We start from the raw sequence: 27,410 nt of genomic DNA, 5'->3' as shown, positions 1-27,410 counted from the left end.
TTCTGAAGGTTGTAAATGAAGATTTGGTGCCTTATATGGACTCAGCCCCTTCTGGTTGAGTCAGGAAACCATGGCTAAAGATGGTGAATCCAGCCATTATCTTTATATAATCACAGCCCTTTATTTGTCAATACTATATCTGGTTGTTGGTTGTTTTAGATATGCTAGATTGGCAATTTATCATGATTATGGTATCTCCCCTACCAGGTATGTATACAGGGAATACCATTTTCCTAAAGGACTATATTAACCTAGCTGGGAGGCCTACCAATTGCTCATCCAAAACTTATTACTTACAAAACCATCCGTGCTTTTCATTCAGATGAGAATATCTCCCAAATATGACTATTTACTAAGCAAATTCCAGTTTTGGGACATTAGAGTTGAAGCAGGAAATAAATAACATATGGAATCCATTTCTGGGAAATCCTATTATTTTGTCCCAAACAATAATACAATTGAATTCATGTGCTGTCAGTCTCAAATCCATTCCTGTCATCCTCTGAGTGTCTTCTAAATCAAGAACTAAGAGGATCATACATTAGAACAGTGTTTCTCAACCGTGGCAACTTTAAGATGTGTGGGCTTCAACTCCCAGAATGCTGGCTGGGGAATTCTGGGAGTTGAAGTCCACACATCTTACAATTGCCACGGTTGAGAAACGCTGCATTAGAAGATTTCAGGCAAATGAGTCTGAGTCTTTGGCCTGATGGGCAGATCATATAAAGACTGGGTCAAGAACCTTAACATATAGAAGCGACACCTCTTTCTCCCATTAAACCCAGGAGACATAGTTCTTCTGAATTAATGCTTAGTTATAGCAATGGCACTGATAAGAGCCAATAAATCAATTCTTGGCTTCCACAAAGGTTAGTGCCTGCTAAAGGAACAGAACAGAACAGAACAGAACAGAACAGAACATGTCCTCATTCGGTCAATGACCAGCAAAGTGCCTGCTAAAGTCGCAATTGACCTGCTCAGGAATGGACTCAACTCATAATTTGAGAACCAACTTAATCCAGCAGTGCCTTAGTGCCCCACAATGCCCTTTATCAGACTAAACAATGAGCTCACCTCAGAGATAATCCTGCCATAGTTACTCACTTTGTGGGAGGCCTAATTCAAAGTGTTAGTTAAGCTTTAAATAGCTCGGGGGCAGATGACATCTGCTCCTATTTATCCTTGCTCGGTCTTGTTTTCATCAAAGCACCCCCATCTCAAGTGAGATTTGGCAGATGGTTAGAAAGTGATGGCATCTCTTCCCAGAGATGTTTGATACAACTTGTCTTGTACACTTTTTGCAGAAGACAATACTTTGGGTTGTTTGTTTTGTTTTCCAAAGCTTTTAGGGCATCGCTGAGATTTGCATGATCTCTACGGTAAGCATTAAAATTCTTTTATTTATATTTCTGCTATATTCTTGCTATGTGTATTGTATAGTATGATTATGGGTCAGAAAGTAATTCTGTAACGTATACCCCAGAGAACTTTCATTATGGAATGGCACAGAAATATTTAAGTAAAGAAATTCATACTGTCCACTGATCTTGTGCTAAGATAACTGAGACTGAATCGGGTTCCTTTGCATGACTGGGATTACCCTGTTCTTCAAATAAATTGGTCGGAAGCCAACTAAGCAAACACAAAAATCGCTCTAACTTGGCAGGAAATGCTGGGCCAAAACCTGACAAGATTTTGGTGTTCTTTCCTGAGGCATCATGAAAGAATACCAACATTTTACAAGATTTGGCAATCTTGCAAGATGGCAGTCTTTTAATTTTTGTTTTTCAAAATAGTTTGTCCTTCATTGGGGGGCAGAGCCTATAGATGGCATCTAGAGGGATGATGGGTACTTCGGGCACCCATCTCTGAGTGTTATGTTGCTGGCAACTTGCACAAACCTGAATTAGTTTCACAGATTGAATGGTTCCATGTATTAAGACATAGAAAGTTCTCTCATACGGATAGCCTATTTGTCCGTCCAGGACACTACTTCCTCTCTGACTTGTAGCCACCTTCCAGGGACCCAGGAAGAAAAGAATTTTTCCCCTCACTTGATACCTGAATCTTCTAAATAGAGAGAACATCAGCTGAATGTGGGACTTGACCACTGAGCTATGGTTCTTCTCCCAAAACAGAAGTACAGTATAAACCTTCAACCTTTTCTGGTGAGCATGGAATCATGCCCACAAGGGTGAATTATAAGCATCAGGGAAACTGTAATAAGCTTTTCTGTCAAGACGTTGAAAGGCATTCTTGCATCTTGCAAGGGTTTTTAGTTTTTAATTTGTGCAGCACATCAGTGCCCACGGACTATGAGTGGCAGAGTTGCTCAGTTTAGAATCAGATCCAGAAAACAGGCATATCCTGGTTTAAGCGATGGGAAACTAAGGGACTGCAAAGTAGAGTTAGCTCCTTTGCACCTGAGAAAATAAACCACAGAGAAACTTTAAACAGCTGGGATTTGGTATCAGGTAGAGATTCCTAATACTGTACATCTGTCTATTTATTCTACTTGCATGTGGGGAAATCATTTTTCGGAAGGAAACTTAAAAAAAAAAACCTGATCCAGAGTTGCTCTAATAATTTTCTTTTGCCACACGTTCTCTGATTCTTCTTAACCTGCCTTTAAGTGGTACCCTGCTATCCACCCCATTCATATCATGAACAGAATTCCACAGTCTGGGGTTGGAAAATATGGAGGGCTGTTAAGACATCCCAACTATTTACTTTGAAGTCGGATGCTTGAGCCCTTTCCAACGTGAAAAAGTAAAACATAAATGCAAACTGTAGGACTGACTGTGTTCCTAAAATATGTCTGCCGGCTCAGAAAGGTGTTTATCTTATACCGTTTATAAACCAGAAATACTGTAGAGCAATTGAGCATGTATTCCTCTCTATAAACAAACTGGTTTCAGCCGACTGATGGTTGTAGCCGCCTCACTTAATTTGAACTTTTCGGAAATGCCAGAAAGGAAACTGGCCGTGATAGGAAGCGACATTGTGAGGTTAAGTAGAAAGAGGCCACACCAAGAGGGCGACCAGCCATGTCTGCTGGTCCTGGAGGGCTTGATAAACTGGTGGTACCAGCCTACCTGAGATGGTCGTAGGCATGGAAGAGATTCTGAGACTATCATTCCATGAGCGCTTCCCAGACGGTACATCTCAGATTCAGCCACTCCTGTCTCCTCTTTGATGTGTCTTGCATGGCAAAGCTCTAAAGGAGTTTGGTGGTTTTGGAAAGGATCTGCCAGTTCAGAGTCAACAGAGTGAGATGGACCCAAATCTGGCTTCATTGAAAACATCTGCATAGATTCGTACAGAACAAAACAACGGATTCCCCCCTGTGCTCAGGCATAACACAATTTGCTTAGGGAGCAGGGCAAACCCAGCTGTGGTTTATTTGATAAATCACAGTTGATTAAATTATGGCTTTGTGTGAGATGTGAACAGGCTAGGGATGTGCTCATGGGCTTGTGGAGTTTGACTTGGAACCAACAGCCAAGAGCCACCAGCATTTTACCCAGGCTAAGAAACCTTTCCTGCAGGTCATGCAGTGCCCCTACATGAGTTGTGTCAGCCCTCAGTGTTTTTCTCTGTTTTCCTCCTTTGGGGTAATCTGCAAAGGTGGAGGTGTAAAGCAAGACTTGCCTGTGGCATTCATGCCAGATCCAAGCATGGCGGCCAGTTTTGGGGCGGAAGTCAGCCTGTCCATTATTATGGATCTGGGAGGAGAAACGGAAGAGTCTCCTGTAACCAGAGGACACCGAGGTATTGACTGCTGAGGAGGCCAGGCAATTCTCCTCCATGGCGCATTGGAGCGCACGCATCGGGCGATCCTCCAGGTAGGATGTGTACTCTACTTCCTTGGCGTTGAGAACAAGATCAGCTGCGGCTGCAGACAAGACACATCAATGGAGAGTATGAGCTTTGCTTTTATCCTCTGATTATTTCCGTTGAAGGGTTTGTAGGCCACCTTGAAAAATGGAAGGTTTCCCAAGACACTTTTCAAGACCGGTGTGCATCCTAAATTATATTTAAAGCAAACGCATCAAGCCAATGTTCATATGGAGAAATAAAAGCAAGGAAAAAAAGCGAGAATAACAAAACTGCCAAATGCAAGTAATTAAAATGGACATCATACAGCAGGAGCCAAACAAATAGGAATAAAAGGAGATAAAGACAAAATCACAGGGCAGCACCAAATGCTGAATCATTTAAAATTAAAAGGCATCCTTAATTTCAAAGCCCAGCTCTTCAGAACAAATCCATTAACAGCCTCCCTCCATTCTGAGAAATGCTACAAGCACCGATTTCCTTAACCTAGCAATCTCCAGATCTATCTGGACTACAGCTCCCAGAATCCCCAGCCAGCATGCCCAATGGAAGGCTGTCACAGAGTTGCTTCCATTTATTGAAGTCAATGCTTAGTGTCATGGCAGAGACATATATTTTGAACATCATCACAGCTTAGTTGTATTTGGAAGATGTGCTAAAGAATAACCTAGACCAAGTTAAGTTAGCACTGAATTGTCATGTTTAATGTGATAGAAAGGAGAAGTATTCTTAGTTCTTAATTTGCATTCTGTCTGAGAAAATAAAAAGTGGTGCTTTCCACACATCTGATCCACATTCTGGATTCATTAAAATGGAACAGAGGGGAACCACCAATGTGAGTTTGGAGAAGAGAGAAGACAGCTTGAACTAAAGACCAGTTTAGTTCAGTTCAAAGAGTTGGGGTTTTTTGTCCATATACTTTGTAGAATTTAAAATTCAAAGGCACCATTGGCCAAAATAGAATGAAGCCCAGAATTCAGCTGTCAGAAAAAACAATTTATCTAAATAACGCTCAAGCACATCTATGTTTCGATTATTTTATCGGGCTTTAACCAGGGTGAAGGCTAACATAACTTCCTTCCCCTTGTCCTCAGTTATTGTGAGCTAGTGAGCAAAACCAATCTCTTCTGAAACCACGCAAAGTGTTTCAGGGAGAAATCTAATTCTAAGGTCAAGACTGCTTCGTGTTGCTAGTCACTGGCTGTCACATGCCCACGTGGTTTACTGAATGGAAATAATTTACAATTGCCTTCTTTGGGGCTTCAATTTCCCAGGTTAGATCATACCTTTGGAGGTTCCTGGGACCTCCCATTCACGTTCCAGCAAGATCCAACCCTACCAAACTTTCTGAGATCAGCCAAAATGAGCTAGGTGCTGCTATTTGCTCAGGCAAACGTGTTGTATCTCCATCTGAATGTGACACAAGGTGACATTCTAGGTAGTTTTCTTGGCAATAGAAGACAATACTTTGCCAGTGTCTTTTTCTGATAAAGTTTTTCAACTTTCCAATTTAGTCTATGGCCCCGGGCTTTGCTGCTAGCTTCCCATCCAATCCAAGCACACCTATATACTAGTTTTAATTATTTTCTCTCCTCCTGCTCAAAAAAAGTGTTAAATTGTTCCTACGTTCCTTCACTGTTTACTTCTCTGACGTTGCAAGCTTCTGTTGCATCTGCACAGTAGAAACCAGAATGGCTGCAACCACAGGAAATCACTCAGAGATGGGGAAGCATAGAAGAGACTTTCAGAGAGGGGTGCCGAGATGAGTATTGCTGGGATCTGTCTCCTACGTATTTTACCTGGACCCTATGAAAGTTGAAACAAGTTGTGGGGAGAGAAAAATGTTGCTCTAGGTTCCAATCAGAATGAGAATAGATTCCAAGAGTGGTGTCTTCATGGAAGAGCGCTTGCCTAGTGAACCTGGGCGGCCAAAGTGGTCTAGCTTTTGAGCATGCTCAATAGCTTACTTTGTGTACAGGAAACACCAGCTGCGTGGCGTCCACCTCCTTTGGGACAAGAGACCTTGACATCATGACTGCAGTGGAACAAAGCCATCTCTGTCCCAGAGCATTTCACCCCACTCATGACCACGTCGTCTGCAACAGTGTCTCCAAACCAGTACCAGGTCTCCTAATAAGAAATACCAGAAAAAGAGAGAAGGTGATTGAGTATAGAGCTTTGTAATGCAGTATATGTTTTAAACCACCTTTCCCACTTTAGTCATCTCCAGTATTGCTGAATTTTAGTTCTGTGGCTTCCAGCCTGGAGGCCTAATGACCAACTCATTGCCTAACAGTCCCACTATTTTTTTTAGTATGCATGTCAGGTAGCTTAAGAGAATTCCTGATTTGAAGGCCAGTGTTCAAACTCCATTTCAAATTTAATTCAAATTCAGGCTCCCTGGATATTTGGAGCAGGCAATTCCTTCCTTCCTTTATTGATGTATAGTCAAAGAGCAAAAACATGAACAGTAATAGTAGTCATAAATAAAACAAATGCAAGCAAGATAAAGTGCAATACAAGAAGTAGTAAAACAAAGGAAATTGAACAAAATGTTCTAATACAGTTGAGATTATCCATACAACCTCTAAAGTCAAAGCTAAGCCTCAAAGCTTCCAATGGCAATAATGATTGAAGAGAACTTGGCAACGTTCCTGGAAATCTTCAATGAAAGTTCTGAAAGTAGAAAGTGAACAATTTCCAAGTTCTGGCCAAACAGCGCAGCCAGTAAGAAGTGGACATATAAAGGCAGCCTGCCAATCACCGTAAAGAGGGCAGTGGAGAAAAATGTGACCAACTGACTCAGTAGCATATTCTGGGCAAATACAAAAGCACTCACAATATGGAATATTGTCAAAACTTTCCCTCCAACTGGCAATTGTTTTTCATCAGTAAACTAACCCAGCACTTGTAATGGCCAATTGACAAACTGACAAAGGTTCAGGAGATGGTTTTATGAACAGCCACCTGCAAGCTCCTCCATTATCAGAGAAAAGAACTGATCCTTGTCAGTTGGAAAGAAACCTGTTAGATAGAAACACAGAACATCCCTGCCCTAATGCATTGGGGAATAAATTGGTTCTAAACTGGGAATAGTTCAGTTGCTGAAATTCTTGCAACCTTATCCCTTTTATCTCATTAAATCTTGTGAAAGAAGTCTTGGTGAGAATCTTGCCTAGAAGAATTCCTGTTGACTGAGTCAGCAGCCAAGAGCCTAACAACAATGTAGAAGCAAAGCAGAAGGTCTTTTGACCAGGATACAGACCTCTGCTTCTTTGTGTGTAATTTAGGGGACAGGTGATGTTCAGAATCCAAACCACAGTTTACTTGATCTAGAAAGTTGTAATATGTTCCCCAAGATTCCAGCTGAAATAGTCCAATATTTGGATCAGGGATACAAAGAGTTTTCAATTTAATCATACGGAAAGTTGTTCAATAATATAGCCTGTAAATTCTTTCCATATCTTGCTAATGCATTTACAACACACACTTTATGCAAGATTCAACCCAATCTAAAAGAAATCCAGGACATAAGAAGTATAAGTCCATTTTTCCAGAAGGCGAAGCTGCCATGAATTGTTTTATTTTGGCAGTATTAAATGAAATAAATTGATCAATCAGTCAAAAAGACACAAACATAACTCTCCCTATCTCACTTAAATGCAGGGCAATGGCAGATACTGTTACATTCTGCTCTTCCCTCACTTCATTCGCTGAAGTGGGAACCCAGCATAAGGATGGGCCATGTAACACACGTGTTAGACTTCACATGGGCAAGAAAAAGGGATAACCTGCTGCCAGTCCAACAGATCTTCTAACCTCTGCCTATGTGATGGAATGGAATTATGAAGGCCAGACTCAGGGAGATAAGCGTTTTCTTAGTCCACCGCAGGAGCGTGGGAACTTCAAGAGGATGAGGCTGGCACCTCCCTCAGGAATTCATGGTATTGTGGCTGGCTGGCTTGGGAGCTGGGGTTCAGTCTGGGGAGATTGATGTCAGGTTTAGCCCAAAGAACTCCAAGAGGCAATGCAGAATCAGTTCAGCTGTGTTTATTAGCTACAACCTCTAGGAAAAATCTCCCCAGACTGAACCCCAGCTCCTAAGCCAGCCAGCCACAACACTGTGAATTCCTCAGGGAGGTGCCAGCCTCATCCTCTTGAAGTTCCCACACTCCTGCGGTGAACTAAGAAAACACTTATCTCCCTGAGCCTGGCCTTCATAATTCCATTCCATCACAGCCTAAGCTCCTGGCCTCTAGATCTAATCAACAGAGCAATCAATGACTGGGAGTGAAAGGTGACTGCCCATTCCAAACCAGCTTTGCTAGCAGGAATGATTAAGGTCAGGCAGTATGGGGGTCCAGGTGGTGGTACACAGGAAAGTGAGGTGGGATGCACTGCAGTCCTTTTCCTGCTTCTACATGGTCCTGGGTTTGCATCTGGAGGGATACAAAATGGATCCAGTCCTCCTTTGCTTCTTGCTTGCTGCTGAGTTTGGTGGCCCACCAACCATTTTGGTCAAAATTCAAGGGCAGTTTTGGAGGAAACTTCAAGCACCACACACAATCCTTTGGGTCTCATACTTCTATTCTCGTGGGAAGCATCTCTTTAACACATGGATCACCTGTTTTTCTGCACCCCCCCCCATCTATGCTGACCTTTAATGAGAAGGAATTAACTGAATTATGAGCTATTTAGAATGCCATTCTTTATGAGCTCACAGAGCAGTTGAGGCCTGACACCTTTCCTGGAAAATACATAACTGCTCAATAAATCAGCAAATCAAACGGCTTGACAGTTCTCCCCGGAGTCATGCAGGGGCCAAGGAACCTGTCTACTGTGAATGAATGTCTTTTCTATCAACAGCTGCCATGCCTTGAGCACAGGACTGACCACAACTGCATTTTCCACTGAATGACCAGCCTAGGCATCTACCTGACAGATCTTTAATGCTAGAGACTTATTCCAGCATCAATAAAATGGTCACCTCAAATTTGGAGAAGTAACATTGCTCTGGACTAGCTGTGGGAGAAGGACCTATGGGGGACTGGACTGGCTCCATCAAATACTCTGGAAATTGGGAAGTCATACAGGTGATTCTTGAGAATCAGTGCAGCCAGCTTAACTTCTTCATTTCTCTATCCAGTTCTTGACAAATTAATTTATTGCAAAGTGCATTGATCTGAGATTGGCTGAAGCATGTTTATGTCCAAGCTCCAGTTCTCAGTGCAACCCAGCTCAATGATGAATTTATCTGCTTAATCTGTTTTGAGACAGAATTACTGCCACAATAGTGTTGTTGCCCATTCAATAATCTCTTGCTAGATTTACGCATCTGGAAGTATGATTGAACACTAGCTCCATAACCACATTGCACTTTTAACACCATGGTTATAAGCTTTCATCATGGAAACCGAATGGAGAATGAAGATGCCTGGTTTGGAAGAAGTTGTAAAGATAAAGAATCTAGTAAAACAGGTCTTCTTGGAAACAGTTCAGTGGTGGCGGTGGGATCCTAAATATGTTAATACTTCACTATAATCAGATGCTATATGAGAATCATGCAAGAAAAACAGCAGATTAGCAATGACTGTCCAGTGTTTGGAATGTCTTCTTCATATTCCATCTCAAGAAAATGCTGCTAAGGGGGGAGCAAAGAGGACGTACCCTGTGTCAGTCACAACACACTGGCATAAACTCATTAACAATGGCTTCTCTGCATGCAAACATTCACAGGTTAAGCTTGTTCCACATATACAGAGGGGCTGTATGCTCCATCAAGGGTGCAGCCTGGAGCAAACACAAGGGCTTCTGTTCCCAGCTTGAGCAGACCCAGCACAGGGAAATGCCTTCTATCAAATAGCATAAGGGCTGCTCATGTCAACACCGCAGAGAGATCAGAAAGGGGAAAATTCGGCAGACATAGTAGTCCTCACCTCCTGAACCAAAAATTGGCTGCTGTACAAGAAAATAAAACAGATCTCTGGGGTGGCAGTTTTCAGCTGAGATGAACTTGGAATTGGCAATAGCATGAGTTTCCTTCACTGCCCTTCCCTTCTGGCTTGTGTGTTTGGCCCAAACTATTTCCTGGGGAAAGGCTGAAAGAGGAGATGAAGCTTGTGGAGCATTGAGGTCCTCATCAAAAAACACATTTCCCAACCACTCTCTGCAGAGATACTATTCCCTATGAAACTGATGCACTCTCTCTTTCCTGCCACAAATTTATTCATCATCCACTCACTCATTCTACCTACCTACCTATGAATGAAGTGACAGGATGGGGAACTTACATGTGAGGAGATAAATAGATGAAGAGGGCTCTAAATTTTCCCTTGAAATGGAGCCCTCTTAATAGTGAGATCTACTCACTACTAAATAAACTGGCTTGGTGTTTACCTTTGTGGATGTGATTCTCAAAGTGGTTGTTTCATACAGACACAGAAACTCACTCTTCCAAGGTTGAGAGGCCCTGGGTAAAAGGCTTTGGGGCCCCATGTCTTTCTGTGCAATCACCTCCCATCACTTTCCTTTTCTACTTCTCCCCCTTTAGCCCTCTCTCACATTGCTTGTCCTCTTCAGACTTTACCAGGCAGCAATGCCATCTTCTTTTTTTCTTGGATCTTTAACTTCTACAGAGAATTAGCTTAGGAAAAAGATGGGACTGTAACTGTGGTATATTAGTGAAGAGCCATACAATGCACCAAAACTGATCACAGTAAACTCAGCAGGGATGGGACGCCTAGTAAAATTATTATTTCAGCAAGGCTATCGTCTCTTAATAAATTCATGGCAAGTTCTGTATGGCTTGCCTATGGCTTGGTAACTATCTTCTCTCTAACTACACCGTCTGAAATATGGGTGGTCCTTTTCTCAATGGTTGAAAACAGTGTCATCTTAAATATCCTTCTGGGGCCTTTGATTTGTAAGTTCACTTTCCTTCTTGCTGCAAAGCTATTGTGCTATATAGTCACAGCTGCTTGGCTTAACAGAGAGATGGATTTTTTTAGGTCAAGATGACATCTGGCTTAAAATGGGTTCCCAAAGTGGTTGGTCCAGAACTAAGACTAAATTAATTGAATTGAAAAGTAATTCAAATCAAATGGAATTAAATAGTGTAGTTTAATGTTTTCACATGTCTTTAATATTTCTCCTTTCTGCCACATTAAAAGTTACAATTCAGTGCTAACTTAAAATTAAGGGAAATGCTCGTGCATAGCTTGAGCATTCCAGAGAAAAGGCAAGACATAAATGTGCCATTTATTTATTAGATTTATATCCCACTTTTCTTTAGGAACTCAGTGTAGGTTACATGGGTATTCACTTCACCCAAGGAGTTTCTATAGCTGGAAGGAGGGGTTCTAAAGCCAAAATTATGTGTGGTCCAGGAATTCAAAATTGTCAGGAAGGAACCCTTTGGTCCAACACAGTATGATTTTTAAAAAATGTACTGTATATGCTACTAAAACTTGCCTGTCTGTCTGTCTGTAACCTTCATTTAGCCAAAACAGCGCAACAGGTTTTGAATGAAGGTACCTTAAATTGGCTCACTTAAAGAATGGGTACAAAATCTAGGACCATTACTCCCATGTAATTGAAATTTCAAGGATCTTCACACCAGTTGTATTGGCAAAGTTGTGGCCACTGCTGTGCTGCCACACCCAGCCCCGGTCACGCAACTGTGATTTCCAATGCTCCTTGCCAGCTTCCCACAAGTGAAGTCAATGGAGAAGCTGGCACAAAGTCAGAAATTGCTCCCACTCCCACTGTTTTTTTGCCCACCTGTGATCATTTTGTTGATCTGTTTAGGTAAGTAAATAGCTCTGAAATTGTGGCCCAATAGGTCATGGATTGCCTAGTGTATCTATACAATTTCACGATGAAATGGAACCTTCAAATACCAGGTGATGGGGACCAACGATCAAAGTAGGCTATCACCATCATTCTTTGTTTGAAGCATCTCAGTGTCCACTAATAAAAACATGGGACCTGATGGGACTTTAATCTGGTCTCCCAAGGCAATTCTTGGGTGTACGTTCTATGGTGCTCCTAAAATAAGTATGGATGCTCCGTAGAGCATAAGTGGAGCTTAAGATTATATGCAGCTTCTACAAAAGAAACAGTGTTATCTATTATCTCATTCATCATAATTATATCATTATTCATCTTCTTCATATTACTGATCTTTGACTGGTAAGGGCAGCTTCTGGTTGTTCTGAGCTGTAAAAAGATCTTTCTTTGCTGTCATGATCTGACAGCCCCAAGCTATAGACCAATTTAATGTGGCTCAAAATAGGGCCACATATAACTATTTTATCTTTCCTTCATATTTTTTTTTAAGGAGACAGGAAGGGAGGAAAGGAAGTAGATAACCCAGAAATATAGGGATATGGAAAAGGAAGGCTAAAGCAGAGGGAAGCAGAAAGACAGATGCAGAAGAAAGTGCTATATGATGAAAAGTAAACAAGGAAATTAAGTTGGGATTCAGTAACTCCTGGCCCGAAAAGCTCAAAGAAAGTCTTTTTAGATAAGATCTTCTGAAGTCTGCAATGAATACCTCTGAGCATTTGTTTGCACCCCATGGAATTAAGAAGATTCTATACCTGGAAAGCATGGTCAGCATAGCCAAGGTCCAGCTGGCGACAAACAACCATGGCTGCCATTATATTCCACCCGTCACCGCAGACTGTCCCCCATTTGAGCGTGCCCTGGTGCTCCTTGAGAACTTCCACACGGCCTTCGTAGGGTGTGCGGCCACCACTCAGGCGTATCTGTGGAGGATAATTGACAGCTGTGAAAGTTATGGTCATCCTCACACTCCAATTTCATTCCACAAAGGAGAAGGAAAGTTGCATTTTCTGCTCATAGAGGACATAGAGAACTAGGCTGGGGAAATAAGGCATGTAACAAGGACAGTGTTTGGCAAGTCAATTTATCAAAATTATTTGGCTGGTTTTTGAAAGTGATTGGCTCCAGTTGACTTGGAAATGACTTTGGTTGTTTTAAAAAACTGAATTGCAGAAAAAGGAATCATATTGACATAGCTCACTCTACCCCAAAGTTTTGAATTGCTGCCCAACAACATCTCCCATCAGTATGATCAAGATGATATTGTAAGCCATATGTCATGTCCAGGACAAAAAAATATTCATATAAAAGAAGAGAAGGAGCCACAGGTCCCTAAATAATAATGAATGTAGTCCCTGGTACTTTACACACTGGCACCCCAGTGTAATATCTGATGTTCAATTTATATCGTAGCCTTCCCCAACTTGGCACTCATCAGATATTTTCAGACTATTATTCCCACAATTCCCAGCAAGATCTTGGCTAGAATAATTCCTTATAAATCAATCCCCATAATTCCTAATAGAAAAAGTCACACTACTCTAACCTTCTACTCCTATGTCCATCAAGATGATCTTAAATAATCAATGAGGCATGGCAACCCACCACAACGTTAGCATATCTCCTCTAATTCTTGGAAATTCAGAACTCCAAAATAATTTTTATATATTGGCTATCCAACTTTATGTGGGGTACAATGGGCTATGCTTGACTTGATTGTTCACCCGTTTTGCCAGGAACCTCTGAAGATCATACTAATGAAGGGTGAAACATAATATTGAGACACCAGCTATATTTATCTGGGGGAATGGGAGCTCATTATTTTAAAGCAAGATTTACACTCACATCTTTGCTTTCTGCCAGTTCTTGACAACAGTGCACTATGTTTATATACAAAAGCTGCTCTTCTGCTAATTTAAACCATTCAGAGACCTGGAGTATGTAAGTTTTTAAAAATGTAATTCTCTGACAATTTTTATATGGAAAAGAAAAGGGAAAATACATCTTTGTAATTCTATTTCTGTGTTGATTTGAACATGTTGTATTTTGCCCAGAAGGTTTAAAACTCTTCAGGTGGCAATGCTCTGCGAATTGAGAAAAGAAGGGAGGGGTTATTTTCCCTGAACACATTTTTGCTAAATATTAATAATATTGAATAATATATTGAATAATAATATTCAAAACTGTCTAAAAGAACAGCCTGATGCCTACATGAAAACAGGCAGCAGAATTAAAACAGCTTTCCCCAATGGAACATTTAATAAAGGAGAACAGGGTAGAAGATGGTCCACTGGGGGAACAGAGGCAAAGTAAGGTAGAAGCAACTTCAGTAAATAGTGAGTAGTATAATCTTCATGTGGTCATGGATTGGAAAGAAAAGAACACAAAATGAATTCAGTCTAGAAGAGCTTTCTCTAACCTGATACTCTTCTGATGTATTGAATTATAACTCACGTCATCTCCAAGTCATGATGTGAGCCATAGTCCAAACCATCAGAAAGGCATCAGGTTGGCAAAAGAATCTCTTGGGGTCAAGGGTCTCAAAACAGAGGTTGCATGGTCTCTTTCTAATGCTAATCCCCACATTAAGTAACACATGAGCATACATTCAAACTGATATTTAAGATGGAGTCCTTGTTTTAATGCAACCATTAGGAAGAGGCTGAGTAGAAATTAAGAAGCAAATCATTTGGAGAAAGGCTAGGATGTTTCTCAAATTATAGAGCGCTCATTGATTTTAAAAGAACACAGATGTTAAAGTGAATGGAACATGTGGAGTTTGGCCAAATCCTGGGATGTAAATCTTACAAATGCACTGAACTGCCTGCCAATATGGACCCTGAGCCAGCAGTCTGAAGATGACCTCAATTTGGAGGGTTGAGGAAAAGCTCCTCCTGTTCAAAACCCAAATTCAGTAAACATTTTAAGAAGCAACCAAAAGTCTGATTCACATGACCCTTTCCAGGTCACAGCAGCTATTTGAGGAGCCTGCTTGTGTTTCTGGTCTTCTAACATCTGGTTTGCGTGTGCTGCACTTCATACAGTTTTAGCTCCATTTGCACATGGGCTTAACAAAATTGCAATGTGCTGGAAGTTGAATTTTATACCATAGGTTGGTAGCTGGCATTACTAGTTTTTCACAAGCGGTGACCATGCTACTAAGATATAAAAACAGGTTACATCAAAACACCTGAGACAGCCCCTTTGCTCATAGTAAGACTGGTAAGAGGAAGAGGTGATATTACTACTTCTACTACCACTACTACTATAGCATTTAACTTTTCTCTGTGGGTCTCTCATCATTATGTCCCTGCACTAACAACAATGTGAGGTAGCTTGGTCTTAGAGACAGCGGCTGGCCCAGATTCACCCAATAATCTCCAAAGTAGAACAGGTTGTATCTTTGTTGGTCTCTTATCTGGAGGTTCAGGAAAAAGGGTGAGAAAGAATGTTTTTCTTTCAGTGTTCCAGCATTTAAGATGAACTGCTTAGTGCATTCTACACAAAAAGAAAAGCATTATCCCATTACAGGAGGTGCCAATCCTTCTCACCTGGTTTTGGAAACCCATGGCTGGAATGTTGCATCTTATGCCGGCATCTTCTTCATGGGTGCAGCTCCTGATCTCCTTGCTGAATTTACAGTCCGTAATAGACTTTTCAAACCCTGTGCAGTCCACTTCATTGAGATGGATAGGGCCTATGCCTTCAAGAAGAGAAGAACACTCACAAGGTCACTTTTCCACAATAAGTCAGATGAGGAACGTTTGCATTTCATAGGTTCTGCTTCAGACTACTCCAATTCGGGGACTACAGCAGTCGAACTCCACACGTCTGCATAGTTGTTCAATTAGGAAATGTACAGATCCTACGATCCCCCTTTCAGAGGGTAAAGCATATGACTTCATTTCCTTAACATGTGGTAAGCCAATCTGGTTGTGTTTGCTTCCCTCCTTTTCATTTCATTCAATAGAACCCTGTTATTTTTCCCCAAAGTCCTGTTCTAACAGCACCACTGCATCTGGAAAACTCTATAACACTGGAAAATCTGTAATAATTCATAGACTGGACATCTCAACTCCCCAGATCCCCCCAAATCCAGATAGAGGTCCAGGAGACTTCTGAGTTAAAAATATCCAGGGCTTTAGTAAAGCTTTTCTGCAATGGGTTTTGTTTTTATTCTTTTGAGATATTGTTTCCAGTAATTTTTTTTTCTTTCAGTTGTTAGAAACAGAACGAAGGCCAATTTTCCATTTCTCCATCATTTCATAAATTTCATCTGGAGTCTTGGCAAAATATATAACTGGCATTTTTGACCCTTTTTGCCACTGGCAACCCAAAGGTCTGACATTTCAATAAGGATAAAAATAATTCTTTCACAGGACAACAGAAAGACAAAAGATCTCCAATAAACATGGGTTGTTTGAAGATTTCTAAAATTATTTTTACTTTCTCAAGGAAACGGAGGGTTACAAAAGGATTTACAAGAAATCTTTAAGCTTAAATGGGGTCATGGCATTACAAAATAACAAAAAATATTATGTCCTGTAGAATGGCTTATGCTTCCCTATTGTAATGCATGAACTCTGTGATCTAATCATTGCCCTCCAGAGATTCATGCAGCCCCTACTCTGACCCCATTCAACTGAGCTCTTAAAATCTAGCTCTTCTCCCAAGTCTTGGGCTAGAATGAACAATGGACCTCTGGTGGGATGTTAGTCTAATAGAGCTGGTATTGTTTTCCAGGCATTGATTTTGTATTGTTTTGTATCATATTCTTTTAAATTGTTTCATGCTGAATACCGCCAAAAGTTGGGATGAAGCCAGACACACTCTAATTACATAAATAAATACACAAACAAATATTTGTGCCCTTTCTCTAGTAAGTCCATTACAGTCTGTTATGATGCATGTTTATGAAATATTCCCACGAAGTTCAAACGATACATATAGAATTGGAGTCTTAGGGTGCTATCAGATAGACGGTGTTGCTGTCAACAGAGAAAAGATGCTGTCCAACTTTTATACCCCACTTTTCTATACCAGCATGTACTCAAGGCAGTGAAACAAAACAAAAATCAAATACAGAATCTAAAAAAAAAAAAAGCAGATTAAAAGCTAATAATCCAGTAGGTCCTAAAATCATCTATTACAAGACTACCAAAAGAGACGTGTCTCTCTAGATTTTTTAGACACTGAGAAAGTGGGGGGCAAGCACAACTCTTAAAGGAGTATGCAGGTAGTCCCCAGTTTAACGACAAGTTCGTTCCCAAGGTCTGTCCTTAAGTCGAATGTGTATGTAAGCCAGAACAGTATTATTGTATGATACTGTATAAAGTATTGCATAATGAACTTGAACCATTGTGTATTTAACTTGAATTTTGCTACAGTAGGCTCTGTTCTTAACTATGGGTCATCTTTAAACCAGGCGTTCTTAATCCGGGGACTACCTGAGGTCAACATTTTTCTCAAGTAATATTTTTTTCTAAAGCAGACAGAAAAGAATGCTAATATGTTTTGCTGGAACCTTCTGCTTTATTAATATACTTCAGAGAAACGCTAGTCATTTTTCCTGGTAGGCTCCAATTTTCAGTAAAGAAAATGCAACACATCTGAAGCACTCTTTCAAAATGTCCAGTTTCTAGCTGTGTAATGTGGCAGCCTGCTGCAGCCCCATCACGTGGCAGGGACTTTTTTTCACGTGATGTTAGCTCTTCCGTAGCTGCAACCACAATTAAATATATCTCAGAGCCCTCTGTGTGCAGTTTGGCTGGTAAACTCACATTTTTAAGATTCCAGAGAGCTGCAGTGTGTCTCATACTTGTAAGTTATTTTCCTTTTCCTTCCCCAAGCCACACCGTTTTGGAGTTCGTTCACTTTTTACTTGGATTTTATGGGGTTGTTTTTGGCTTGGCCATGGATTCTCTACCTCTTCTGTATTATGAAGCATTTTTTAGAAGCTGCCCTTGCCAGAATTAAGAAACTCCAATCTCAGTTTCTGGATTGAATAGAATATTATCCTCCTCTCTTGATAAGCCACATTTTGCCTTAAATTACATTGCAATTTAATATTAGAGGAAACGGTCATATGCTTTCATTCCTAGCAGATGGTTCCAGAGAGACAGGCAGCTCCCGCCCCAAAGTCCCCCTTCCATAGCTTTCAAATTGCCTCTAAGTTTGAAGACACTGTTTTCTACCATTGCAATGTGGCAAACAGATAAAAGCTCCAAAGTAAGTCCTAAAATACTGGAGATGGATTGAACTTTAAAAAAAGGCCTCCCAAACCCATCCCTTGTCCAGGTGTGATGTGACCTACTTTGCAACAGTAGCCTTCTTCTCAAATGTTGGGTAGTCTTTGGTCATTAAAAGATTGCCCACTGCTGTCTTAAAGGAACCTATAAGTTGTAATGTACAGCTTGTATCAAAATTGTTAAAGTAAAGCTTGATAAGATCACTAATGATGTCTTGAGATAGTAATAGGTGGAACCAGGGTTTCTTGGCAGATTGAGTTTTTTAAAGTCGTGTAAAGCCTTTCAAAAGGTTGTGCATTTTTATTGTTATCTAGCAAAGATGGACAAGGTATTCTGCCAGCCATTTTCCCCACTATTTTCAACAGCGTGCTTACTGGGGACTGCATGTGACCCACAGTTTTCCATACTTGAGTTAAAGCCATTGGTCACCACACTCAAGCACATTGTGAAGTCATAGAGATGAACAGCCTGACCTACTTGGGGACATCTTCCTTTAAATAGTACCATAATCCAGATTCATATCTAGGTTCAATTATCGCTAAATCTTAGAGGGAACCTTAAAGGAGTGTGCAGTGTGCAAAATACTGCACATTCTGATAGGGTCCCTGTTGGTGAATGTTTGGTCAGCCAGTGTTAGAAAAATAGCTCTGAATTAGTATTTGAATGGGAGATGGTCGGGAAATTTCAGGTCTGTAGATAGCCTGGAAGAAGAAAATGGCAAACCACTTTCATACTACACCAGGAAAACTGCATAAATGTATCCACAAAGTCCCTGGGAATCAAGCTCCCACCTCTGGGGGAGACGGGTGGCATAAAAATTCAATCAATCAATCAATCAATCAATCAATAAAATAAATTATGACATCATCCAAAGGATATTGTGACATAATATCCTTTGGATGATGTCAGACTCTCACTGTACCTAATAGCAGATTTCCCAAGAGTTAGACAGATTGTTTTACCTATCAGATAATCCCTTCCTGAACTTGAAGATGCTAATGATCAGATTGTGGGGTTTTCCACATATAAAGCACGGGCTCAGTTCTTGGTCTCTCCATGTTCATTGCTCCTTCATTCTTTCTACTAACTCCCTAATTTTAAGCATGCTTACCTTGTCCAAGTCTTGCACCCAGAATAGCCTCCTTGGCAGTTCCAAAGCCCAATTCTCGGCAGGCCACGTTGGCTGACTGTAGGTTCCACTGGTCATCACAAATGGTTCCCCACTCCCCATTCATCAACACTTCAAGGCGACCTTCTCCAATTTGGGCTCCACCCTTTAGCCTCACCAGAAGGTGCTAAAAGAGAACAGGACAACCTTTATTACTTAGGAATGTAATTGCCAGAGGCAATTTTTGTTCGTTTGTTTTAAAGTCAACTCAATCCCATAAACTTACGCCCTTTCGGCGTAAGTCACAGATGGCACATTAATAAATAAAGCGTATGGGAGAAGGTGCCGTCCTGCAACAATGAACTCTTTCGGAGGGAAGACACTCTTCTTTCCTTGTTTGACCATGAGTGTATTTGTGGTAATGAAGCAATTTAAAAAACTCAGGCAAACATATATCAGTCCAAAAAAATAACTTTTTACCTTATTTTATTCAGCGGTGGTATGATCTAATGCAGTGTTTCTCAACCATGGCAGCTTTAAGACGTGTGAACTTCAACTCTCAGAATTCCCCAGCCAGCCATGAAGTCCACACGTCTTAAAGCAGCCAAGGTTGAGAAACACTGATCTAATGGATGCTACATCAGTGATAATATCATTCATATATAAGATTTTCTTTCTCACTGTAAAGACTCTCTAGTTTTGAGCATGACTCCTGGAATTACACAGACATAGCCTTGTAGGGGATTTTTTAAAGCAACAATATGGAAAAGATTGCTTTTTTTCCATCGCCACTGCTTTCCTAATCTAGCTTTCAGCCTTGGCATTTCCCACTGGTCTCCCATCCAAGCCAGGTCTGACCTGCTTAGTTTTTTACAAGTTCAGCCAAGGTTGTCTTGGTACCGCCATAACAGGCAAAGTTTGTTGAGCGATCAGTTAATTGTAAAGAAGATGCATGCATGGGGCAAATTTGTTTTGCAAACTATTTCCGATCGATTTCAGTGTAATAAAGTAGATGGTAATATAGTCTATATTATTCATATTCATAGTATTATCCCTCTGCATTTGTACAGAGGGGTTCCTTCCAAAAGCTCAACATTGCAAATGTCGAGTCTGGAACATAAGGTACTGTTTTGTTTGAGACTATCGGTTCATTTTAATTTTCTGTCTAAAGATTAAGATCTCCAGGGTCCCAGACAGAAAGACTGTCTACCATGTTTCCTGTTCCTGTGAGCTGGAATCGCCAGGGGCTGAATCTGGGCCTCCTTGGGGCAAAATCTGAATTTTGCTACTGAACGATGGGCCTCTCCGTGAGTAGACTAACATTAATCTTCCATTCCAGCATGGCATCATGTGAGTAATGGTATTAGCCCCAAGTTGGGCTGCTCATCTTTTCTGACCCAAGGGCCTCTCTCATTCTTCCTAAGCTACGCCAGGAAGCTGCATTCCAAGAGTGGCTGAGGCCAGGCCAAACCTCCAAAATATGAGTTAAGTTCATGTGAATTTAATTAACATTCAATTTAATTAAACACAGTTAATACAATGGCTTTCTACAAAGTCACTTTACTGGGTCTCATTAAAGGGACCATGTCCAATCTCTGGGGTGCTGTGGGTGGCATGGAGCTGCTGATACAACATTCCTACTAGTGACTGCTGCAATGCGCTCTACATGGGGCTACCCTTGAAGAGTATCCGGAAGCTACAGCTGGTCCAGAATGCAGCTGCGCGGGCTACTTTTGGAGCCCCAAGAAGGACCCAGATAACACCGTTGCTCCACAAGCTGCATTGGGTACCAGTTTGCTTCCGGGTCCAATTCAAGGCGTTGGTTATTACCTTTAAAGCCCTACATGGCATGGGACCAGGTTATCTGAGGGACTGCCTCTTCCCCATGACTTCAACCCCTCCCACCTGATCACACAGAGGGGGCATGCTCTGGACCCCCTTGGTGAAAGAGCTCTGACTAGCAGGGTCCAGAAAATGGGCCTTCCCTGCAATAGCCCCTGCCCTTTGGAATATCTTGCCCCTGGAGGTGAGATTGGCCCCCTCACTCCTGGCCTTCTGGAGGGATTTGAAGATCTGGCCCTGCCACTTGGCCCGGGGCAGGGAGGGGAGACATCAAGTGTTGGGTTGGCTAGCCCCTTAGGGGCCTGGCATTTGCTGCTCTGAACCATCGGCCTCCTGGACTCTTTCCTTCTTTTTTAGTAATTGTGTGTATAGGTTTTTAATTGTATATTTATTTATTGTTTTTAACGAGTTGTGAGCCGCCTAGAGTCCCCCATTGGGGGGAGATGGGCGGGGATAAATTTAATAAATAAATAAAAAATAAATACATTCCTGCCTTAAAGTATACATTAAACTTTGGGCTGTGAAGGATTTGAAACCAACTCCAACCCTACCTCTATAATCTGTATACTGTACCAGTTAAAATTGGGCTTCTGATGCAGGAATGACCATCTCATGCCTGCTTGATATTTTGGAGTAAGACCCATTACACCCAGCCAACATGACCAACATTACTCCCAGCCAACGTAACCAGCTGTAGGAACTCTGAACCATCTGAAGGATACCAGGTTGCATACCTTGACATAATGAATCCAGAAATGGGTCTAAAATTGATCTTTGCACATGCTAAGGAAAGGTTTAGTTCTCTTCAACTTTTTTTTTAACATTCTGCAGTAAGCTCCAGGGGTAGAGAAAATGCTTCACTGACTTAAGTGCCAGATAGATAGATAGATAGATAGATAGATAGATAGATAGATAGATAGATAGATAGATAGATGTGTTACTTTTTATCAAACCATTGAGAGTCAGAAAGTCTTGCTCATCTATTGGAACTAATCCAGCAAACTCCCTGTAAATATTAGTCTACCTCTCACTGGGCACTGTTCTAAAGAAACAAATTAGGTTTTTCAATAGTCCAAAGTTGAGCTTTGATGCTACTCATTATGTTTAGTGAAAGCAGGTTAGATCACCCTCCCCAGCCTGGTGCCTATCAGGTATGTTGCAGCTATTAACTTCCAGATTCCCAGTAAGGATAGCTAAAGTGTAAGCATTTGGCATTGTGGGAATTGTAGTTCTCAAGGTGCCAGATTGGAGAAGAATGGGCTAGATTATGTGATATAAGCACATTTATGCAAATGTTCAAAAGTTGGGGAGCTGGGGGGAGAAATTGCATCATTTAATCTTAAGTGACACGTAGAACTTTGTTTCCTATATACATATCTCACCTATTCCACACTTTAATGATCTGGAGATTGCATTTTTAAAATGTGGTGTTAAAACAAGGCTTATCCTGATGGTTTTAGAGACCTCCAAACCCCAACAAGAATGTCAACAGGTCATAGGAAATATTTTAAATAAACTGAAAATGCTTCATCATCCAAGAACATTATGTGCATATATTCTCTATGGCTAAAAGGGGTGGGGGGAGTCCTAAGAAAAGTATTACAGATCTATCCACTCTTGGTCCTGGAATAAAAGCAAACTCTTGATGATTTTGCGTGGTAACAGGCTGTCCCAGGAACTCTGTGCCAGGTAACCTGATCTGTAGTTTAATTCAGAAAAGAAGATTGTTCTTACAATTCAGGAGTCTTGTGGATAACTGAGGTCAATTTTGCTGTGATCACGTATGCACATGAATGGTGAAAGTCCCCCCGTTGTCTTGTATGTTTATTTGCTGGACTTCAAGGAAGGTCAGCATGAACTGCAGTTCAGATGTGAGCCATAAAATTCCCACTCCATGCCCACTCAGACCTTCCAAGGGGGCGGATTCAGGCAAACACAACAGTGTTTCATCTGTAGCTCTCATCCTGTTACCCTCCAAAGGTGTGTCCTAATAAAGTCTTACTTGCTTAGTGAGTCTCTCTCTATGTAATGGTGTGGAGGAATGACCTTGGGAGACAGGAGGAAGAGTCACAGACTAGGCAATGGTCAGATAAGAGGCAGCTGAGCCCGCAGAAGCAATGGGAGGGTGGCAAATGTCTCAGAAGGGCCTCTCCCTAGTTTCTTGGACTGTAAAGGCAAGGAAGGGAGAAATGCAATTTCAGACTTGCAAGATTTTGTTAATGTGACCTTACAATAAAGATAGAGCTATTACTCCTGGGTGTGCTTTTTGTCTGGACTACCTCACAAGGCTGACAGCCTGCTTACTCTCTATCCTCTCAAGAACTCAAGGAGAGTCAGTGTAGTACAGTCATCAAGGTGTTGGACTGAGACTGTGGAGACCTAAGTTCAAGTCCCCAGTTGACACAGAGCTTAGCGGGTGACTTAGGGCCAGTCAGGTTCTCTCAGATCAACCCATCTCACAGAGTAGGTGGCTGTTGTGAGGATAAAAACGAGGGGTGATCCCACAGATGCCACCTTGGGCTCTTTAAGGAAAGGTGGGTGGTAAATATAAGAAATCAATTAATCCTAAGACTTTCACTTAGGGCCCTTCTGCCCTGCAGCCTAAGCTGCTTATCTCCCCAGCCGTTGTTCAGCCACCTTCAGAAATTCCAGTCTGGGTTGCAGGGGGTTGGAAATGGGGTTGGATGGTGCTCAGTTCAGACCAGGGCCACTGCAAGTTCTGACGGGTCATTCCCGTGCTTCCTACTCTTCCCATCTTGCAGGAAAGGTAAGTCACACTGCCTGGCTCTTTTGCGGATCTACCGGTGCTTGCTTTTTTTTTTAAGGGACTGTTTCTTCCTTGCTAGTTTCTAGGCCTTTCCTTTGCTTTCCCAGATGATTGCGCACATAGATGACTTCACCCCCCGAACAGAATGGCCAGTTCATGCCACCAGAAACAACAGCAACAGCAACTAGCAGGATGTTGTAATAAACCTCAATCCCTATAAGGATGATACGTCTGTGCTCTAATAAGAAAGGGATAGATGTTGGACCTTTTTAAAGACACTGGTTGCTAACTGAGTGCTTCACTAACATCAACTGAGTGATGTAACACTAAGGCAGTATTTCTCAACCTTGGCAACTTTAAGATGCTGGCTGGGGAATTCTGGGAGTTGAAGTCCATGCATCTGCAAGTTGCCATGGTTGAGAAACACTGATCTAAGGGAAAAGTCATCTTGTTTCCTAGCTACCACACAAACTTCCTGGACACTGAATGCAATTATGAGCTGCTCCACAGACATGCATAATCAAGATAGAACAATTATTGCACAACAGCCTGTGAAAAAGCCCTTACAATCTATGCACAGTTCTGGCAGCCAAAACTTGAGTACCTTGTTAGATGCACCATCACTAGCATCACAGCTGGGATTAGAAGACCATACTAATAGCAAGGATAAGTGTTTCCAGGTAAAGAATTGTATTATATAAAAGGGTTCTATATAAAAAGAATCAGGATCTGCTATACATTCTCAATCTGGAGTCTTTCAGGGGGTTCACAACTCCAGAAGCAGCCAACCTCAATGATGTTTATGTTGTGATTGCTATCTTTGGTACTAACTTAAGAAGTCAAATGTGGCAGTTTTCAGCTTTTTAAATATGAGTGCAGGTCTGTGGTATCCAAAAATGGTGCTAACGCAGAAACAGTTGGCAGCATCAAATATCCATCTAAATTAAAAACAAATAAGTCTTCCTCGTGTTTCTTTTGCTGTCACTACGTGCTAATAAGCTACAAGTCCACCCTTACATAAAGTTTGGGAATTCTAATGCCCAACTGTCCACATTTAACATTTGCGTAATAAGAATAACTGTCTGTTTGGAAGAAACAAAGCAGCAGTCCGTTGGCTTGAACAAAAGAATTTGGATCAAGAATTTGGCAGAGGTTTTGCCAAGAGCTTCACTGCGTCCAGCAATAAATGAAACTTGTGCTGTTCTGCAACTCCAAAACATCCTGAGTCAAAGCAGGAGAAGGTTATAAATAAGGTTCTGAAGAATATGATTCTTAATATTTGTTAGGTCAATGTGATGTTTTGAGCAACTGAGGGTGAAAAATAAATGCAACATTTTAAGAAGGATGATGGTGGGTTGAAAATATTGTTAGTGTTCCTGGGGCGGTGGGGAGCAGGAAATACAAGCGTATACCTTGGAATGCTGAACTTTGGGAAATTAGGATCTGCAGGGGGGAGGGTGTTTTTGGGGGGGCATTAATTACTTGGAATTAGGAGAAGAGTTGTTTATGATAGTCTCTTAAACATCTCCTAACCTTTAAGTCCCAAAACATTTTCTCATTTTTTTTTAATGTTATGATCTTATTTAGGAGAAAATAAAAACTTATCATGAAATGTGTGTCACTTACATTTTTTGAGATGGATGGAAGGCTGATCCAGCATTAAATTTGCTGGAATTCATACACCAAAAAGGCAAGTTAGGAAACAGGGTTTCTACTATTAATATACAATCACAAAGCATTGGTAAAGAATACTATCTTGTTCAGACTTAATGGGTGCCTTATCCCATCACTGGATTCCAGCCAGTTATGTTCACAGTTCTGTAAATAATGACCAAATATGGACAAAGAATTCATGATTAGTTGCAATCAGCCACCCTAAGATATTTTATCCCAATAGAATTTGGCCCCTGACTGTGCAGACTTTTGCTCACTTTTGGTGTGACAGAAATACAGCTAAGGAGTAAGTGCATAAACTTACTCAGGATGTAATGATACTATGCAGTTTCACTGTAACAACTTTGCCTAACATTATTTGAAATGGGAAGATTTGTGCTTTCAACGATAAGAGTTTTTTTTGCAAGAGATCCACAACCACATAGACTTCTTCCTGATCTGCAGTTTTCAAGGCTAGAAAACGAGAGCCCGTTCCTGATTAACCACAGCAATCAGTTACTTCTTGAGAAGATCAGCCTCATTGTGATACCACACCACAGTGTGAGTGCCACCATTTTTTAAAATTCAAGTAGCCAAGATTGAATAAGGTTATCAAACTTCAGAAGACCTTTGTGCTTTAGCCTGAAATCTTTTGAGATCTCATGTGAGAAAAGTGAAATCTTAAGAAACATTAACCGTTTTACATCTGTAAATGTTTACAGAACACTTTAATTTTGAAATTTGTTACACTGCCAACACTTGCATTGAAGGAAGGCATTATTGCAAGCCATCAACACAAGAATTTCTCAGCAAGCAACTCAGACCCTAGAATGTTCCTGGTTGTGACATCATCTTGCATTGCCCTGTCTCAACAGATTGACCAGGGAGACCTTTACCCTACCTCAACTCCTGACTCCAAGCAGAATAATTTGGAAAGCAATCTGCTTTTGAGAAATGAAGTACCATAGTTAATTTAATGATTATAACAGTTTTCTCTAATTAGAATTAGGGAAATTCTAACATGACCACTGCTGAGAATTCTGGGAATTGAAGTCCACACAACTGGAGGGTACTTAAATTGAGGAAAGCTGGGTTAAGGTATCTTGCAAAGATCAAAAGTTATGTTCAAATCCCTATTCAGCCATGAAGCTCATTGGCTGTGATTTTGTATCTCTCAATCAACTCCATTTCACAGGTCTTTAAGAAGATAAACTAGAGAGAACCATGAATACATCTGCTCTTCCTGGAGAAAAGATGAGAAATTAATATGATAAATAATAAGCAACAGCTCACAAATGGTCAAGCATTGGATCCAGGTTGATGCAATGAAACAGTGAAAAGGAATCAGGGCTACAGCCTCCTTAGCTCCAAGGTCTTCTACCTTAGAAGTGAATTCAAAGTTGGCCTGAACGTTCACAGCTAGTAATATGCTCCATTCCAAATTCAAGTTCCCTATAAGACCAAGGAGAATTTTTTCCACTTACCTCCAGACGGAAAGCTTTGCTGAAGCCGTTGTGGCTGCCGGGGGCAAAGGCAAGTCCAGGGCTGCAGCTTACCACTGCCGGCATCCCCTTCTCACAGGTAATGTTCCCACCAAATGTGCTGATACGATCACCTATTTTGCAGCTAAAGAGATGTGACTCGGTGCCTTTGCAATTCACAGAATAAGCCCAGTATTTATGCTTTCTTCTGCTTGCTGATGTCCTTGAAGAGAAGGAAGAATGCCACAATTGTTAAGAACCCACCACTAAGGTAAGAACTGGGGAGATCTATCATTCAGCAGAAGCAGCTGTTTGCCTGCATGGGGGGCAGAACGTTTCCTATACAGCTCACGTCCGGGCCAGATGAGTTCACACAACCAAGTAGGCAAACATAATAATCTGAAAACATGTGTCACTGTCTTAGACTGCAGTAGATGCCAAAAGCAGGAAAGGGACGACTCCTTGAAAGAAGCTACATGCATTTGTTACCAGGGCAGATCATGCCATTGGATGGTATATTCATATCCAACCATTTTGCAAAAGATCATGAATTAAAATAAACAATACAAATTAAGTAATCAAACTAATTTGGCCAATACGTTTACTCTCTGCCCTTATGCTAGAAAAGC

At 41.2% G+C, this 27,410-nt stretch overlaps 1 protein-coding gene across 3 annotated transcripts in view; it reads right to left on the bottom strand.

Annotated features, from left to right (window-relative positions):
* LOXL2 (lysyl oxidase like 2) overlaps positions 1-27,410 on the bottom strand; it is a 74,440-nt gene that overhangs the window by 5,393 nt on the left and 41,637 nt on the right. For all 3 annotated transcript variants that reach the window (XM_007426009.4, XM_088151887.1, XM_088151888.1), the window contains 6 exons: positions 26,785-27,004; positions 19,042-19,225; positions 15,234-15,385; positions 12,438-12,605; positions 5,805-5,967; positions 3,652-3,895 (listed from right to left, as the gene is read on the bottom strand). In XM_007426009.4, the coding sequence (XP_007426071.1) occupies positions 3,652-3,895; positions 5,805-5,967; positions 12,438-12,605; positions 15,234-15,385; positions 19,042-19,225; positions 26,785-27,004 (1,131 nt within the window). The remainder of the gene's footprint in view (positions 1-3,651; positions 3,896-5,804; positions 5,968-12,437; positions 12,606-15,233; positions 15,386-19,041; positions 19,226-26,784; positions 27,005-27,410) is intronic.

This window comes from Python bivittatus, unplaced genomic scaffold (genome assembly GCF_059951505.1).
Source record: "Python bivittatus isolate LINGU-HERP-01145 unplaced genomic scaffold, Pbiv_v1 ctg000680_np1212, whole genome shotgun sequence".
Lineage (NCBI taxonomy): Eukaryota > Metazoa > Chordata > Lepidosauria > Squamata > Pythonidae > Python > Python bivittatus.
The sequence above is the reverse complement of the archived record's forward strand: the minus strand, read 5'-3'. Positions and strand labels throughout refer to the sequence as shown.